The sequence below is a fragment of the Doryrhamphus excisus genome, chromosome 10 (genome assembly GCF_030265055.1).
Source record: "Doryrhamphus excisus isolate RoL2022-K1 chromosome 10, RoL_Dexc_1.0, whole genome shotgun sequence".
NCBI lineage: Eukaryota > Metazoa > Chordata > Actinopteri > Syngnathiformes > Syngnathidae > Doryrhamphus > Doryrhamphus excisus.
Window position 1 is genome coordinate 16,000,215 of NC_080475.1, and position 16,827 is coordinate 16,017,041.

Sequence of the window (16,827 nt, forward strand, 5' to 3'; positions counted from 1 at the left end):
AATAAACAAGACTGCAAATAGTTTAGTCTGTGTACAGTCACAGTACCTTTCCCAGACTTTCATACACTCTGGCACATCTGGCTCTCCTTGTACGCTGGCTTTGTGCTGCCATATGAGGAGAAGTCTGGAGAGGACTGAAAGCGACTGAGGGTGAACGTATAAAGGCCACGGGCCTTCAGAGAAGGGTGCAACACCTAGTTGTTGAAGAAGGGTATTCTAAAACAGACAAGAGTAAGTGGTATCAGTTCATATATCTAGAGTAATGTGAGTAATAAAGTTGAATTTGTGTGTAAATTCAAGGGCTGAGTGATATGGACCAAAACTTATATCTTGATTTATTTAGGCTGAATATCGATACATGATATGCATCCCCAAATTTTTTCCAGAAAGACAAAAGTCAGAGCCAAATAAGTGTGCAAAGTTTTATTAAAATATAAAGAATTTTATAGAGCAGTAGCTGCTGAAAAAAGTAGTATATTATCTTTAAATATAGAAAAAGTTAATGTAATGTTCAATCTTCAGTGCAACCATGCTGCACTCACAGTAGTGTCTCTGTAGCCGTGTTAGCACAAGTGCAAAGCAGCAATATAATGTGTACAGAAATTGCAGAATTTAATTCCTCTTACCTGCAGGGCTGGGGATGGCAGGTCTGATGTCACCAAGGTGTGGTTGAAGTGATACAGCGCTAATGAAAATGCTTCATCCGAGGACGCTACGATTAAAAGACATATATTCAATCTTGAATTCCAGACCAACAATGTATGTATTTCCATTGTATATGTGGTATACCTTTCACATCTTTGTCCACATCTTTGATGATGCTGGCCAACGTTGCCATGTGCTGCTCTGTCAGAGACACACTCAAGTAGTTGCGGATGAAGTTGTTCCTGGACTTCAGCATGGAGGTGGTAATGAAGTTCAATATACTGGAGGCCAAACTGAGGAACTACAGGAGCGATTGACAATGAATAGGATAAACTTATACGTGATGGGTGACTTTAAAATGCTAAATGGCAATAATATAGACTTACAAGCTCTGGATCTTTACGACCCGCCAAAATGTTGCCATTTTCGCTTGGATTCTGCTTGCTGGGGCTCTTCAGTCTGGGAGAGGTCTCCAGGGGTGGGGGTGGTGGAGGTGGGGGAGGGGCTACTTTGTCTTTGGTAGGTGAAATAGTCTCTTCAAACCAAAGTCCCAGGATGGGCTCACTGTCGTCATCTGCAACGGAACACACATGCATCTATGACCATTTTATGATGAGATGTGAGATGGTGCTTATGGCTGTGCTGGTGGAGTCATCAATTAACCCCCCCCCCTTTTTTTTTTACACCTACAATACAATACCTGACAAGAAATTTTAACACAATTCAACATACTGTACACTGGCTTTCTGTCAGTGAACATCACTTAAAGAGAAATATTACAATATTAGCATTCAGAAAGTATTTGCCTTCAACATTAATTAATTTGATGAAATATTTTCTTTCTTAATTTATGAACAATATAGGCCTTAATGTTACATCCACAAAGTTCACAGGGACTGATACACTGATGCAATGTTGATAATACAGCAAGTAGCAGTAGCACTGTGTCTATGGCGCTGTAAAGTGACAATGTTACAAAAAGCCAAGATAACCATATGAATCCACATGCTTGGGTGTCGCTATGCCGCTATTAGTTAACAGGTATTAATATGAAAACATGCATGAGAACATGGCGTACCCGCTTGAGACAATGTAACACAATCTGTGTAAAATGACACAAATACTATTGATGCCCACTTCCAGTATGATAAAATGTGTTCTAAAAAAAAGCTAATTCCACTAAAATTAAAAGAACAAGCATTACTACGCAGAAAGTGTTGCAAACAATGCCAATCCTATTTTCATGCATCAGTAACATGCACAAATCCGCACAAATCAATGTTCGGCTGTTAGAATTTACCGAGAAAACTGTCAGACAATCGCTACACCACATGAAGTGGCGACTGACTCGGTGTATCCCATGTATCTATTCTATGGACCCCTGTTTCTAATATTTAGTCCCCCTGACTGGATTATGATTGGTCCAAAAGTGTGGAAAATGTGCTCTGCCAATCAGTGTTTCTCAGCACAGTAGATGATATGTCCACAGATAAATTACTGACATGTTTTAATACGTAGTCACTAGCTCCTGTTAAGACTCAGTTAAAATATTCATATTTGCATGCAACATAGAAAAACTATATATTGTCAGGTGACAGCGAGACGCAACATAGTATGCCTAAGCGCACAGTACAAGCACACCTTGAATTGATCATATTCAAGAATAATACCACTGATTGGAAGTGGGTTCTATATTTGCAATCAACATTTTAGACATGTATGACCCATAATACAAGGCATGTAAAAAATATATATAATCACCAGAGAGTGAAGACATAATTGGGTAATATTACTACATGTTTTTCTTTTGCTTACAAAAGAAAATAAGCAATATATTTAAGCAGGATTGTGTCACAAAAATAGTTTCTTTAAGCAATATAACTTACCTTAAATGCATTACCAGTAGTTTCCTAACAGTCAGAGGTAGAAAAGTACTAGTATTGTACTTTTCCCATTCAGCACTGAGTGAGGATATATGTAGTAAAGAAATGAAACTCTGTATAGAGGACCCACATAATAACACCACTGGTATTATCCTTTAAAGCACATGGAACCACAGATGAACCTCTTTGACAAAAAATATTACTTAAGTTAAGCCAATCAGAAAAAGACACCTCGCATAGAACGGACATTTTGCCAAAGTTCCTTCCTCTGTGGCTCTTTTCTTAGCTAATTTGGCTGTAGCTCATAGCCTACATAGTGAGACATACAATAACAAAATGAGTGAGGACAGTGAAGTGTACACCAAGTCTTTAACCTGAGGACAGAAAACTGCTGACCTGAGACACAAGCTGCACATGTCTTCTCCTGTCTTCTCTCTGCTGAGATAGTAGACACTGTCAACTGAGCTATCATATACTGTAGGATGACTGGACAAAAATGTTAATGACATTTTTGTTAATGACGTGTTTGTCCTATTCACTACTGCTTTTATGAGCGTGACTGCCCTACTGACACTAGCGTTGCTGTTTGTGCTTGGGTAATATCTGTGTTGTGGACTAGCCTTTGAGGTACTGTCTGTAAAACCTTATAGCGCTTCCCATTTTTAATGCAACCTAAACACCCATGTCCATTTTCTATAGGATCTGCATACAGATACCTTTTACTTTAAATGTTACCATAACTATTGTTATACAACGTAAAAAGTTATTGCCAAAGGTGCACAAGCCATACTGTATGGTTTACTGTATAGCCAAAGGTATCATCTTCTGTTGTGTTACAAACCTGAAACATGATATGCAGGATGTGTCAGTTGTACTGAGGCTTACTGTTTTGTCACAACCAATTCCCTACCTTGGCTGCTGTCCTCCTCGGTGCTGCTGAAGTCATCCTCATAATAGGTGTTGGAATCAGTGGACGCACTGGCATCACTGCTGACTGAGCCTTTTCTCTGACGCTGAAGGACACAAGCCTAATGAAAGCCCAAAGACATGCATGTCATGTTTCAGGGATAAACAGCCAGCTCAACACTTCATTTTTTTTTATCCCCATTGTCTGTCTCTTTGGCAGGCATTGGAATTGCAGCCATCGGTGACAATACCTTCCTATAGGCAGTGGAGAGGAGGGTGAAGAGCAGGCTGGTCAGTGGTACAGAGTCAATAAGTCTTTGGACCCTCTGGATGGAAGTACTCTGTGCCATGATGTTGAGCTCAGCTGGTGGTCCATCACTCGCCCAACCCTATAGGTGAATGATGAAAATGGGTTGGAGTTCACATTAAATATTCATGACAAAAGCAACATGCATTGAGATGAAAGTGACTTTTTTGACTTACTCTATGCAAAGCCTCAACTTGTAAGTCCTGGAAGAGCGATGTTAAAAGCTTGATGGCGTGGTTGGCCAAGATTACTGACAAAACTCCAAAACCTTGGTGTCTTTAAAAAAAACACAACAAAAACATCTCATCAGTCTTATTTTCCCTCATTTTCATGTAATCTTTGTCTAGACCAGTGGTTCTCAACTGGCTCAGGGACCCAACATCACCCTTCAATGGCAAGTTGCTACTCAACCTTTTGTTTTTTTACATAAACCTCTAAAATACATTATTTCTTCAACAAATTAAAAGTATTAACTATTAAATGTTATGTAACCACTGAACACTGCTCCACACCAGTTGAGAATCGCTGATCTAAACACTAAATCATATCTAGTCCTTATTTACCCTTTGCCAGGACCCAATTTAGGCGACCCCGCACCATCCTTGCTGCGTACGGTAATATCACGAACACGTAAAGCAGCCAAGGGATCCTTCTCTTTGCCCTTGTCTGCCAAGGCTGTGGGGCTCAGGTTCAGAATCAGGTACAGACTGTTTAAAAGGCACCATGCTCCAAGCAGCTGGAAGTTCTGATAATGCTACAGAAAACAAAACATCAACATCAATTAATTAGTAAAACGTGAAATCTTTATTAATGTGGCACTGTCAAAATTACAGCAGGGCTCTCACCTCCCCTCCAGCTCTGCGAGAATTGCTGATGGCTTGCCCAATCATTTCATAGATCTCCAACTATAGCAAATAAGACATTTTTGTACTCAAAACACATGAATCTGAGTCAAAATATACAGTTATTTTCCAGACATTCAGTACAAGAAAACACTTGAATATTGTAGTAATAAAACTCACACATTTCTGCACTATTGTTGCGGCATCATTTTCATAGTCCTCCTCTTTCGTTCCGGTGGAGGCAGAGCGAAGCTGCAAGCCGCTTCCTACCTGTAGAATGGCCATGCAGGTGGCCACACTGACACCTGAACACACACATTTGTTTTCCTTCATATCTTTGCACGTACATGCATTGTTGAGAGGAAGGAATCAATATGCACTGTGTGCTAATAAAACTGCCCTGAACGAGAGCAGAAACAAGTGATATTTGCCCTGTATCTTGTTATACTGCAGTGCTTTGTGACATTTCTACTATATGCAGAAAGCCAGCGCTGTCACCATTCATCATGTGAATGATCAACCTACCAGCATAGAGACAGCTCAAAGCCAGGACAGTCATATCTAGTAGTCTGCCCGGTGTCAATGGCTCCAGGACAGGAAGAGAGAGAGTGTCCAAAGCCATGGTTACGTCGATCACCAGTGAATGAAATCTATGTAGGGGGGGAAGTTAGAACATAGGAGTCACTTTACATCAGGAAACTGAAAAGAACTTAAAGGGGACATATTGTGTTGATTTTTCCATCCTTTGTATTGAGCTATGGTCTCCTATAGAGCAGCTACACAATAACCTGCACAGAAAACCTTTTTACAGAATCTGCACCAGCTGTATTTCCTTTGATTTGTGCTTTTTGGCAAAACGGTTTTAATAAAATTCCATCCATGGCCTGCCTCCAAGCATGCCCACTTGGCTATGATTGGTCACACATAAGGAAGTCTGTGCCTCTGTGACATCCGGGAGGGGCAGTCTTACCACACCTTTTGAGCCATCCCAGACTTCTTTCAGGGCTCACTTCCAAATGCACAAATCTCATTATCTGAAACTTTGGCATGTTTAACGCGAGAATAAAACATTCTAACTACATTTATAGGTCAGAAAAGTAGAAAAAGCATTATAGGTCCCCCTTAAGAGTGTAAATGTTAAAATTACGCACAAATGCAACCTACCCATTGCGGACAGCCGTGGCATCAGCAACAGTGGCGGGCATGATGAAGAACGAGTTTGCCGACACGGCATCTTGGAAACGGTTAATGTAACGTAGGAAATAGGGCAGATTGAGACACACTCGCAGCAACTTCTCAGACCCACCTGAAAAGAAAACATTGTATTGCACAAATTAATAATTTGTAGGTTTCATTTAGAGATGCGCGAAATAAATAGTTTTCAAAAAAATTCTGCTTTTCTAGACCAATACGGTACAGTTGTTTTTAATTTAGATTAAACTGTAGTTTGTGCACACCGGGGTGTAAGATGGACGTGAACAAATTTGGAATTGACCAAGCATACATGGAGATTTTTCCTCATCAAATATCATGAAGTCACGACTAATAGGAGACGAGACCCAAAGTATAAAAGAAAGGTGGGAGCCATCTGCTGTCGCCCAGCAAAGTATACTATATACGGACAGATGCTCCGTGCAGCCGGTGTGACGCCACAGAGGTCAGATGAACCGTAGAATAGTGTTAATGTTACCCAATTTATCGGTATGATGTCACAATTCCCTCATATCAGCTCGATAATTATTGTACGGCCCAAGTTTTATTATTCGTTTGTTGCTTCCTAAACATTGAGATCAAAACCCACCCAGTTCTTGTAAGCTTGACACATTCTGAGAAACAAAAGCATTCTTCATTTTGGCTTGAACCGCTTGATCAGAGGTCTGCTCCTCACAATTGCTCTCAGTCTATAAAGACAAGGACATCAGAATTAGCACAAGAAATGCATGGCGATAAGTGATAATACAATATCATGTGGGATAGAAATATGCAAGCGTTACCGGCACCTGTAGTGAAGGTGAGGCCAATATGGTGGTAAGGTCAGGGTTAAAAACTGAAGTCAGCTGATTAAAGAAGTTCATCTGTACTTCTTTATGTCGCAGCTCTGGGTTCACAGCACTGGGTACCTCCTTCTGATCTTCCACTATTTCATAAGAGCACAATATCATGAGTTCCACGTTGTTCCATTGGATTATAATGACCTTCTTCGAAAGTCCCAGCCAAATGTATGACCAAATTCAGAGGACAAGATTGAAAAGATGATGTACAAGTTGAAATACAAGTTGTTTTGCAACATACTTACCATCAGAGAGGGTCTTAATAGTTTGAGGCAGCTTGGCAGACTTCATCATTGCAGTGAAAGTAATGATTTCTGTGCGGTCTAGTCTGCTACTGCCAGTGCAAAGTCCTTTTATTAGAAGAATCAGGTGCTTCTGAAAAAAACAAACAAAATATTGAGTCAGTTGTTTTAAATGGAGGATTGAATTAAAAAAATAATAAAATACAGCTACAGTACACTACAAATGATTAGGAAACGATAATATTTTGTCTTGTTCGTGAATGAATTACAATTGTCACCTGTGACACGGCACATGCTTCATCTGGGTTCTCCAGCCGCAGCAAAGAAAACTCAATCAAAACTTTGCATGCCGCGGCAACCGAGAGCAACTGATTTCTTGGTACTGGAAGAGAGCAAAAGTAAGTAATGTAAGAATCTTTTTTGTCCCAAGAATTGATGGAATGATGCACACCAAGTACAAGTTGCAAGTATTGCATTATAGAACATGAATCCTACTTACTTTGTCCACATACTGTGGTGATGTAATGTGCAGAGAGCGCCACGAATGACGAGTAGAAGGGCTCATACTGTTTGTCATGATGAAGAATGTCCGATTCACTGCAAATGACAGGTCAAATAACTCAATACAGTCGAAAGTTTTGCCTTAGTTCTTGTTTTCTGATCTATAAATGTAGCTACAATGTTGTCTTCTGTGTTAAACTATGCCAAAGTTTCAGATAACGAGGTGTTCACATTTTGAAGTGAGCCCTGAAAGAAGTTTGGGATGGCTCAAAACGCTAGGTTTCATAAGGCGTGGTAAAACTGCCCCTTTGTGATGTCACATAGGGGCGGACTTCCTTATATGGTTCATAGTTAGGAAGCACTTTGGCCGCGTGACCAATCACAGAAGTAGGCCTGCCCGTAGGCGGCCGTGGGTGGAATACATTAAAAGTGACATACACTTCCAAATGAAACTTGAGGTGACCACCTAACAAAGCTATCAAATGACAACTTGACTCCTGTGACATATAGTGTCCATTGTGGCGTCTGCGAGTGTGTGTGTTGAAATCCTCTGTTAATAACATTATTTTCCACGACATGTAATGTTAATTGGTTAAATGATGTTTCGGTTGCTGTTGCGTGACGCATAACAAGTTAGCCAGACATATGTATCAATTTTGACTCAATTAAGACGCACCAAATGAATCACAATAAAGATGATTCTGCTAGAAAATACTGAGTACAGAGTGCACGCCTACCATCAAACCAATTCTAGATAATAGCTGACAGAATCGATAACATGCTTAAATGGCACTTCGGTACACCAAGACACGATACAGAAAGAATACATTCAGTTAGAATCCTTTACGACGAACATTTTCATATATTTGGACTTTTGCTCCTTACGTTTAAGGGCCCATTTGCTAGCTTGCTTCCAAATGTTTGGGTTAGCTAGCTAATGATGAAGCAGATTTTTCATATCATGTTAATGTTACGAAAGTGCCAACTACAACAGACAAATATAGTTTCCGACAATTTGGTGTTGTGATGTGATTGTTTTGTGCAAATACTGGTAGGTTATACTTTATAGCATTTAGAGTACTTATATTAGCATGTTAGCTAACGCCAGCAGCTGACTCGCTGCCAGTGCAAGTAAGCTCAAATAGCCGCTTAGACGCTAATGATAGCAAAGCTAATGCTAAAGCGGGTGACGTTCCCCATCCAACTTCACTAGCCAAGCTACGTTAGCAAGTTAGCAAGCAAGCGCACTCATGGGGTGGATCGAGCAAACACAGTCCCGCAATTCGCTGACACGCAGCCGGTTACCTGTTAATAATGGATCCGACAAGATGAGGTAGCTCTTTCGTTTCGAATGCGGTGTACGAAGCTGATAAAAGCGGCCGCACCGCCGCTGTCCATTCGTGTTCCCCATTTCCTCCGCTAGACGCCATCTTGAAATCTCATAGAAAAGGCTAGTTACGGCAAGAAGAAAGTGAGTGCGTGAATTCACAGGGGGCGCTCTCGGCCTAGAAAAACAACTAATTCATATATTAGACAACCCTAATAGTATTTCTTACCCTTTTCTCACCTTGAGTCCTTGTAAGCGTTACAAGGGATAATGTTTGAAATATATATTTGCCCGCCCCACCAATAAATCTTTCTGTTATTATTTTCTTGCCAACATGATTGCATAGCAACCCATATAATGACAAGGGGAAGGGGTCAAGTTACAAATAAATAACTTCAGTTATTAATGCGCGAAGACATATAAAGGAATATATATAATGTAAAGGAAGTTACTGTCTGTGAGTGTTTTTGAAATATAGGATTACAAAAGACCATACGAGCCCACACGTCATCATTTGTAGTTGATGTCATAGTACGTAAAAATTAACAACTGCTATTCGCAGTTGCTATTTTTTTTATTAAATGCGTATTTGTTTTCAATTTTATTTGTTTCATGTGTTACCATTTATGTGTATCGAATTTTAAGTTTGGAAATGCTGCCGTTTAAGTAGTTTTTTCAACCTCATGAAGCAGTAGCATATCCCAGCCTATAGGAGGCAGCATCTCCCACGAAATTACACGGAAGTGACGACATCGAACCTCCGTCTTTTTCCTCAGAGTCCAAAACTGGTCTTTTGTGGCAATGGCAAAGCTGATTTTGCAGTTCCTAAAATTGACTGTTTTATGCTTCGCTGTCGACGCTGTGTTTGAGGATCAGGTCGGAAAATTTGACTGGTAAGGAAGGATGAAGCCTGCAAACGGTGAAAGACGCAATGAATGAAAAGCCTTAATACTGGATATGCTAATGCTAACACCTGTCATGGTGCTCCAGTTAGCTGTAATCTGGGTTGTGTGTGTTTGTAAGAAAAGGGACACAATGTCAGATATATTATTTACAGCCTTATTTTACATCGCCTCCATAAATTCTAGCGTATTTTTATCAACAGGAGGCAGCAATATGTTGGCAAGGTCCACTTTGCCCATTTTGATGCTCATATGCAGTCATCCAAAAAGGTCATTCTGGCAACTGAGAGGAATGTCTTTGCTGCAGTGAATACCAGGACTGGAGAACTTTGTAAGTATTATGTATACACGGTACACACCACATATTAACAAGGACTGTACAGCTGTCATGAATGGTTGAAATTTAATCATGGCTTCATTTACTATCTGGTTCCAGTATGGCGACATGTAGATAAGACCGGGCCAGAGGGACACATCGATGCTCTTCTGCATCACGGACAAGGTGAGGTTGTTAAGCCAGTTGAGCACTCAGAGCTCCTTATGTATTATATTCATTAGAATTGTTTTGGTCTCCTAGATGCGGTGCTGGTGGTGGGGAATGGCCGCATTCTGCGCTGCTGGGATGTAAATGTTGGTGGTTTGAACTGGGAGATTGTGCTTGACTCTGGCAGGTGACTGGTCACTTGTTTATTAATAAATTTTTGTCATTACCTTGGTCTAAACATGGCGTTTTTGTCAAACATTACAGTTTCCAGGCTGCATGTTTAGTCGGCCAGCACGACATAGTGAAGCAGGTGGCTGTTCTGAAGAAAACCGCCTTGTCTCTCCATTATCTTTCTAATGGTCATCAAAAATGGATTGAGAATCTTCCAGACAGGTAATCACCTAAACCACTGATATTTTTATGACTGCTAATAATGCAATATTTAAAACTAACCTAGCTAAAGTTACATAAACTAAGCGATATAAGGAGGAAAATTTTGGCTCACTAAGGCAGACTGGTTTGCATTATGGAAAGTTAAACCTGTCTCTATTTGTCTTTGCAGTGAAACTGTCGATTACCAGTTTGTGTATTCTGGCGGAAACGGGGAAGTGTACGTACTGGGAGTCCTGCCTAATTCCCACATTGCTGTTGTCACATATAGTGTGGATGATGGAGAGATAATCAAGCAGGTATCCTCATTCATGCAGTGGAGATATATCGATATTTTAAGCTTTAAAAATAAATGTAAAAAATAATATATATTCAACCTAAATATATCGGGATATGAGTTTTTGGTCCATATCGCCCAGCCGTAGTCATATGGTATACAGCAGAAAAGCTGTATGTAAATAAGCTGTATCCAAGCAATAGCTATGTAGTATATTGTTTGACTTTATTGATTGTTTCCTTGTGTTGTACTCAGATCTCAGTTGAAGCTCCATGGCTGTCCAACATACAGGCCAGCTGTGCTGTGGTTGGGCAGGGAATATTAACATGTGTGGATGCTGCCTCAGCATCTCTCTACACAGTTGATGTTCATGCACAGTCACAAATGACCCAAATCCCTCTGCAGGTATTCACCTACATTTAAAAAAAACTATATAGTCCTGGTGCACAATTAAATTCTCGTTTCCCCTCCTCAGTCACTCGGACTTGAAGTTTCACCTGACTTCCGTCCAGTATTGGTGTCCACCCAGCCTAATCCGGCCCGGCGCCCACTTTGGGAGTTCTTTCTTCAGCTCAGTCCTGATCATCACCTGCTTCTCCAGCTCAACAATGGTCAGATAGTGATACTGAGGGACTTCAAGCCTGTACGTATCCAACCTGCAATACAGATAAACAGATGAACTCGTTTAATTGGTTCCATTCAATAATAATAATAAACACCATATTTTCATAGTTAGAGCATAGAATTCTTTTATGACTTTCTACATGTAATTTTTACCATCATTGGAGCCATCTAGATATGAATTAACAGCCCTATAGTCACTTTTATAGGAGATATAATCAGAGAAAATAAGTAGTTTAAGACATAAGGCTTGTGTGTGTGTGTTTTAGCTGGAGTACGGCCACAACTGTAGGCCATGTTATTGGTATTATGATGATGATTTATTTATTATCATTATGTTGTTGTGGCTGTTGTGAGATAAATATTTATCAGGTGATAAATCGGCGATCAAGTCTGGTGTGTGTCACTAGTGACACCTAGTGGCCAGTGTAGACTACAGTTCATCAACTTGTATTGTCTTAAAACTCGATTCATATTTTAGTTCATTTAGAACATTGAGAGAAAATGCTCAGTTTAGGCCAAGAATATATAATATTTTCTTACAAAACGGCAGTCATTTATATATTAATTTTGGGAAAATGTGTGAGGGAGTGATGTTCAAAAGGCAATGGAGTAAGGGACAACTGTTATTTTTTTTTTTATTATTTTCACTTTCAAGACCTAGTGGTGCCATCAAATAGATGAAAAGCGGCTCTCAGATGTAATGTATAGACAGCCACAACACAAAAAGGCAATTTGTTTTTCATTCACTGATAATATTATTGAAAAATGTTCATTAACTGCTGACTTGAAACAGTTCATGTATATATTCAATTGACAAAATACAATATCTTGTAACAGTTTAGACACCTAATATTAAATATCCCTCACAAGAAACTCCTTTGTCTGGAACTATAGGCTATGTTGGCTGCATTTTCCACCACTGGAGAAAAGACTGTTGCTGCTGTTATGTCACCCAAGAACAAAACAGTGAGTTCATGTCACATTGAAATATGTATCAGTTGTATTTTTTCGTAATAAAACAATTTACATGACATTTAACAGCAAACTTAAAATGATAGTTTTGTCTCTCATTTTAGGCCTGCAGTCTTAACCTGTTCAGTGCCGAAACCGGGCGCAGACTTCTTGACACCACCTTGATTTATAATATGGATCCTAATGGTGGAAAAGCAGAGAAGGTGAGTACTATGTTGTTCTGGTGAGTCCCAACCTAGCAAGCGACGAGCCCAGAAACGCTGACTTAGTCTTGTATTAGTCATCTGTACTTTTTGACTCATTTGGATGGGACTTTTCCAAATCCAATAAGTTGGCATTATTGATTTCTATTCTGTTTTTCAGCTGTATGTGCAGTCGTTCCTGAAGAAAGACGACTCCGTTGGGTACAGGGTCATGGTGCAGACTGAGGACCATGCACTGAGCTTTATACAGCAGCCAGGTATACATGACTAATGGTTGTTGCTTTCAAAATATGAACACCTTTGAATGGTGCTCTAATTGTAAACTACAACCACAGGTCTATTGTTTATCACTTTCCAGGGACAATTCAAAACCAAACATTAATATCTCTGTAAAGGTGGATTTTCTAGTTTCGGGTGCGGTCATGCTGTGTAGGTGTACCTAATTTTGTGGCCAGCGTGTACTGTATTTTCCACAGCCTGAGTCATCGGGAGTACATCCAACATTTGACCGCTGCTTTTCGTCCCTTTTGATGAGCAACCATGGGTGTGTTTGTTTTCAGCGCGTGTCATGTGGACCAGAGAGGAGTCCCTTTCAGACGTGGTAACCATGGAAATGGTGGATCTGCCCCTCACGGGAACGCAGGCGGAACTGGAGGGGGAGTTTGGCAAAAAGGCTGGTAAATGTCAACGCCGGTTCCTGCTTTGAAATATTTCTAAGTATTAAACAGTAGTAGTATTAAACAGCACAGCATGTGGCACGACATGGTTCCTAAATCACTTGGTTGCTTTTTAGCTTCACTTCTTCTTTTTTCCTTTTTATTGCTACGCTTGGATTCAGCCATTCAAGGTAACAAATGTCTTCTGATTCGTACAACCTTTCTTGTAGACCGTTGTGTAGTCAGTTTCTCCTACGGCTAGAATTGTCCCGCTTTTGTCAATATGTTGAAACCTAGCGCATGCTCATGTGACCTGAGGGCCTTAAGGGGGCAGCCATTAAACACCGTCTGTGTTCTCGCTGTGCTCTGTCCAGACGGCCTGATGTCCATGGTGCTGAAGCGCCTCTCCTCTCAACTCATCCTGCTGCAGGCCTGGATTTCACACCTGTGGAAGCTCTTCTACGATGCACGCAAACCTCACAGCCAAGTTAAAAACGAAGTGACCATTGAGACCCTGTCCAGAGACGAATTCAACTTGCAGAAAATGATGGTCATGGTTACCGCATCTGGCAAGGTATACAGTTTAAAAGGCCTTGCTTTGGTCTCGTAAGGGCGCACTAACACTAGGCAATCCAATCAATGTGATCGCTCTGCCTGTCAGTTACTAACAGTAACGGATAACTCCCACCTTGCATAATAGAAAAAGACTCAAAATAATCCACAAAATTGAAGCCAATGGTAATACACAGTTATTTATGATAACCATCACACTGCATAATAGTCACAAAAGATTCACAATGATCTACAAAGTCAAACCCACAGGATGTTGGCTCCACAACTCAATACAAAATGTGTCAAAAATGAGGTCCCGTTTAAGAGGGGCGTTCTGTAAACGATTATTTTGTCTCATGTTTCCTCATTTGTCTCTTCAGCTCTTTGGCATTGACAGCAAGACTGGTACTATTTTATGGAGGCACTATCTTGACAACATCCCATCCAATGCTGCCTTCAAACTCATGGTGCAACGGACTACTGCACACTTCCCTCACCCGCCTCAGTGCACACTTCTCATCAAAGACAAGGTGTTGTATATGTATATTCATAATATTATGTACTAAAATTGTTAAACCCGTGTAATTCCTGACAGTAGTGCTTTGTTTTTCCCCACCAGGACACTGGCTTAACCGCACTCCATGTATTTAACCCCATCTTTGGGAAGAAGAGCCATGTCACCCCACCTTCTCTGGCTCAACCCATACTTCAGTCACTCATGCTTCCCCTCATGGACCAGGATTATGCCAAAGTCTTGCTTCTGGTCGATGACCAGTATAAGGTCAGCATAGGCTGGCCCGTACACTCTGCAAATGTTACTGCTGCTGTTTTCTCATGAATGTTTGCCGACGGTGAATTCACAGCTGATCTTTTGCCACAGGTGTCTGCCTTCCCCTCCACAAAGAATGTCCTGCAGCAGCTCCAGGAAGTGGCCTCATCTATATTCTTTTACCTCGTAGACGCTAGCCAAGGGAGACTGTGCGGTTACAGACTGCGAACGGCAAGTGTTACAGCTGCATTAGCTCTGTGCTAAGAATTGTTTACAAAGGCAAACCACCGTCTTCCTTAGAGTACCCTGATAACATTGTGGCACCTTTTTTAGGATTTGTCCACTGAGCTGATCTGGGAGGTGGCCATCCCCAGAGAGGTGCAGAAAATTGTCTCGGTCAAAGGGAAAAGGTCAAACGAGCATGTGCACTCCCAAGGCCGAGTAATGGGAGATCGCAGTGTGCTCTACAAGGTACTCGATCCCCATGAATCCTTCCCAAGTTTTTTTTACTGCAATGTACAGACCCTTTTCCAAAAATTAGAATATCACGGAACAGTTTATTCCCACAATTTAATTCCAAACGCATTGCTTTGGGTTTGAGTCTAAGTAGAACATAGCAGACGTCTCCTAGATTAAAGTACTGAGCATGTGTATTAAAGTCTAAAAAGGGTTATATTGGGGCAATAGGGAAGCTTAACGGGTGTTTCCCCATACATCACACAGTACCTGAACCCCAACCTACTGGCTGTTGTGACTGAGAGCACAGACTTGCACCAGGAGCGAAGCTTTATTGGCATCTTACTGATTGATGGTGTGACTGGTCGGATTATCCACGAGGCCATTCAGAGGAAGACCAGAGGACCGGTTCATGTTGTGCACTCTGAAAACTGGGTTGTAGTAAGTCCCTTTTTTTTTTTAATGTCCACATGGTGTTTTAATTTAATTGATTTTGACTTTGTCTATTTGCAGTATGAGTATTGGAGCACCAAGTCTCGCAGGAATGAGTTCTCTGTGATTGAACTGTACGAGGGCATGGAGCTGTACAACAGCACCGTGTTCAGCTCTCTGGATCGGCCGCATTCCCCTCAGGTGCTCCAACAGTCTTACATTTTCCCTTCGGCCATCTCCACCATGGAGGCCACGCTGACAGAGAAGGGCATCACCAGTCGCCATCTACTTAGTGAGTCTTATTCATTTAGAAGCGCCCCCTATGGGTTGTGCTTTAAATGCATTGGTTGCTAGCATGCACATCATAGAGACATTTGCTTATGCTACGTTTCTGCCACATTTCTTTGCCGTGACACAGTTGGCTTGCCTTCGGGAGGGATTTTGTCCCTGCCCAAAATGTTCCTCGACCCTCGGAGACCTGAGATAATCTCTGAGCAGAGCAGGTGAGTCCTTCAGTTAGTAGAGAACGAGTATAAGCTGAAGTATACTCCAGAAAATGTTATTTTCAGGGAGTTTGGGAGGTTCCAACCACCTTTTTTGAGGGGAGGAACATTCTGCCACGCTTTGCAAACCTGTGTCTTAATCCACTCGTGGATTGGAATGCATGTACAAACCCAGAAGGAGATTTCTCCCGTTTTATATTGTGTTGTAATGTCCAGGGAGGAAAACCTAATCCCTTATGCTCCGGAGTTGCTCATCCGCACTGAATGGTTCATCAACTACAATCAAACAGTCTCAAGGGTACGAGGAATTTATACTGCCCCCTCCGGACTGGAGTCCACATGTCTAGTGAGTTTATCATCATCATCATCGCTTCTTCATTTGTAGCCATTTGTTTCCAGGCACCTTTTTAAATGAAACCTTCCCGTCCGTCTACAGGTGGTGGCTTATGGTCTGGACATCTACCAGACGCGCGTCTACCCCTCCAAACAATTTGACGTGCTGAAAGACGACTATGACTACATGCTGATAAGCAGCGTCCTCTTCGCACTCTTCTTTGCCACAATGATCAGCAAGCGCCTCGCGGAAGTCAAACTGCTTAATAGGGCATGGCGGTAAAGCAGTCAGTCAGCATCCGTCCTGTCTGTTGGCAGCCTGGATGCTGCATGTTGGACCTCAGAGACTGAGAGAGATCTAGTAGGCCCATAAGGAACTGCAGGGGTGCATGGTGGAGTTTATGGAATAAAGGTTTTAACTTATTTGCAGGCAAAGGAGTGAGGTCATAGAGGAGTAATTGTATTTGTGCCATGTTTGAATGAAAGGTGACTAACAAATTGAAACTGCTTGAATTCACGTCTTATTTTTTTTCATTAAACTTTGACAGAGTAATAAATACGGCGGTGTGT

General features: G+C 41.2%; 2 protein-coding genes across 13 annotated transcripts in view; one reads left to right on the top strand and one right to left on the bottom strand.

Annotated features, from left to right (window-relative positions):
- Positions 1 to 8,828, bottom strand: part of ubr4 (ubiquitin protein ligase E3 component n-recognin 4) — a 39,633-nt gene extending 30,805 nt beyond the window's left edge. For 6 of the 12 annotated variants that reach the window (XM_058084301.1, XM_058084299.1, XM_058084298.1 and 3 more), the window contains exons 1-19: positions 8,683 to 8,828; positions 7,376 to 7,473; positions 7,155 to 7,258; positions 6,880 to 7,009; positions 6,578 to 6,720; positions 6,385 to 6,484; positions 5,748 to 5,889; positions 5,109 to 5,233; positions 4,764 to 4,888; positions 4,587 to 4,646; positions 4,305 to 4,495; positions 3,918 to 4,017; positions 3,686 to 3,823; positions 3,439 to 3,556; positions 2,925 to 2,966; positions 1,032 to 1,219; positions 790 to 946; positions 627 to 712; positions 47 to 216 (exon numbers count right to left, since the gene is read on the bottom strand). In XM_058084301.1, coding sequence (XP_057940284.1) covers positions 47 to 216; positions 627 to 712; positions 790 to 946; positions 1,032 to 1,219; positions 2,925 to 2,966; positions 3,439 to 3,556; positions 3,686 to 3,823; positions 3,918 to 4,017; positions 4,305 to 4,495; positions 4,587 to 4,646; positions 4,764 to 4,888; positions 5,109 to 5,233; positions 5,748 to 5,889; positions 6,385 to 6,484; positions 6,578 to 6,720; positions 6,880 to 7,009; positions 7,155 to 7,258; positions 7,376 to 7,473; positions 8,683 to 8,807 — 2,342 coding nt within the window. In that variant the 5' untranslated portion in view covers positions 8,808 to 8,828. The remainder of the gene's footprint in view (positions 1 to 46; positions 217 to 626; positions 713 to 789; positions 947 to 1,031; positions 1,220 to 2,924; positions 2,967 to 3,438; positions 3,557 to 3,685; positions 3,824 to 3,917; positions 4,018 to 4,304; positions 4,496 to 4,586; positions 4,647 to 4,763; positions 4,889 to 5,108; positions 5,234 to 5,747; positions 5,890 to 6,384; positions 6,485 to 6,577; positions 6,721 to 6,879; positions 7,010 to 7,154; positions 7,259 to 7,375; positions 7,474 to 8,682) is intronic. The other 6 variants (XM_058084304.1, XM_058084303.1, XM_058084300.1 and 3 more) reach the window with 4 other exon arrangements.
- A 601-nt stretch (positions 8,829 to 9,429) lies between these two features.
- Positions 9,430 to 16,761, top strand: emc1 (ER membrane protein complex subunit 1). The gene is made up of 22 exons (XM_058084286.1): positions 9,430 to 9,597; positions 9,810 to 9,937; positions 10,043 to 10,108; positions 10,184 to 10,277; positions 10,355 to 10,483; positions 10,653 to 10,779; positions 11,013 to 11,162; positions 11,233 to 11,400; positions 12,276 to 12,347; positions 12,458 to 12,556; positions 12,717 to 12,813; positions 13,117 to 13,233; positions 13,587 to 13,786; positions 14,145 to 14,294; positions 14,384 to 14,545; positions 14,645 to 14,764; positions 14,867 to 15,004; positions 15,257 to 15,430; positions 15,503 to 15,713; positions 15,840 to 15,924; positions 16,141 to 16,270; positions 16,361 to 16,761. The coding sequence occupies exons 1-22, from the start codon at positions 9,506 to 9,508 to the stop codon at positions 16,538 to 16,540; spliced, it is 2,889 nt and encodes a 962-aa protein (XP_057940269.1). The 5' UTR covers positions 9,430 to 9,505; the 3' UTR covers positions 16,541 to 16,761.
- The last annotated feature ends 66 nt before the right edge of the window (positions 16,762 to 16,827 follow it).

Bases quoted from the DNA above. Each gene is read 5' to 3' on its own strand.
- emc1 (XM_058084286.1), top strand. From the start codon at position 9,506: ATGGCAAAGCTGATTTTGCAGTTCCTAAAATTGACTGTTTTATGCTTC. The intron at 12,557-12,716 runs GTGAGTACTATG...TCTGTTTTTCAG, and splicing joins ATGGTGGAAAAGCAGAGAAG to CTGTATGTGCAGTCGTTCCT. The intron at 15,005-15,256 runs GTACTCGATCCC...TACATCACACAG, and splicing joins ATCGCAGTGTGCTCTACAAG to TACCTGAACCCCAACCTACT.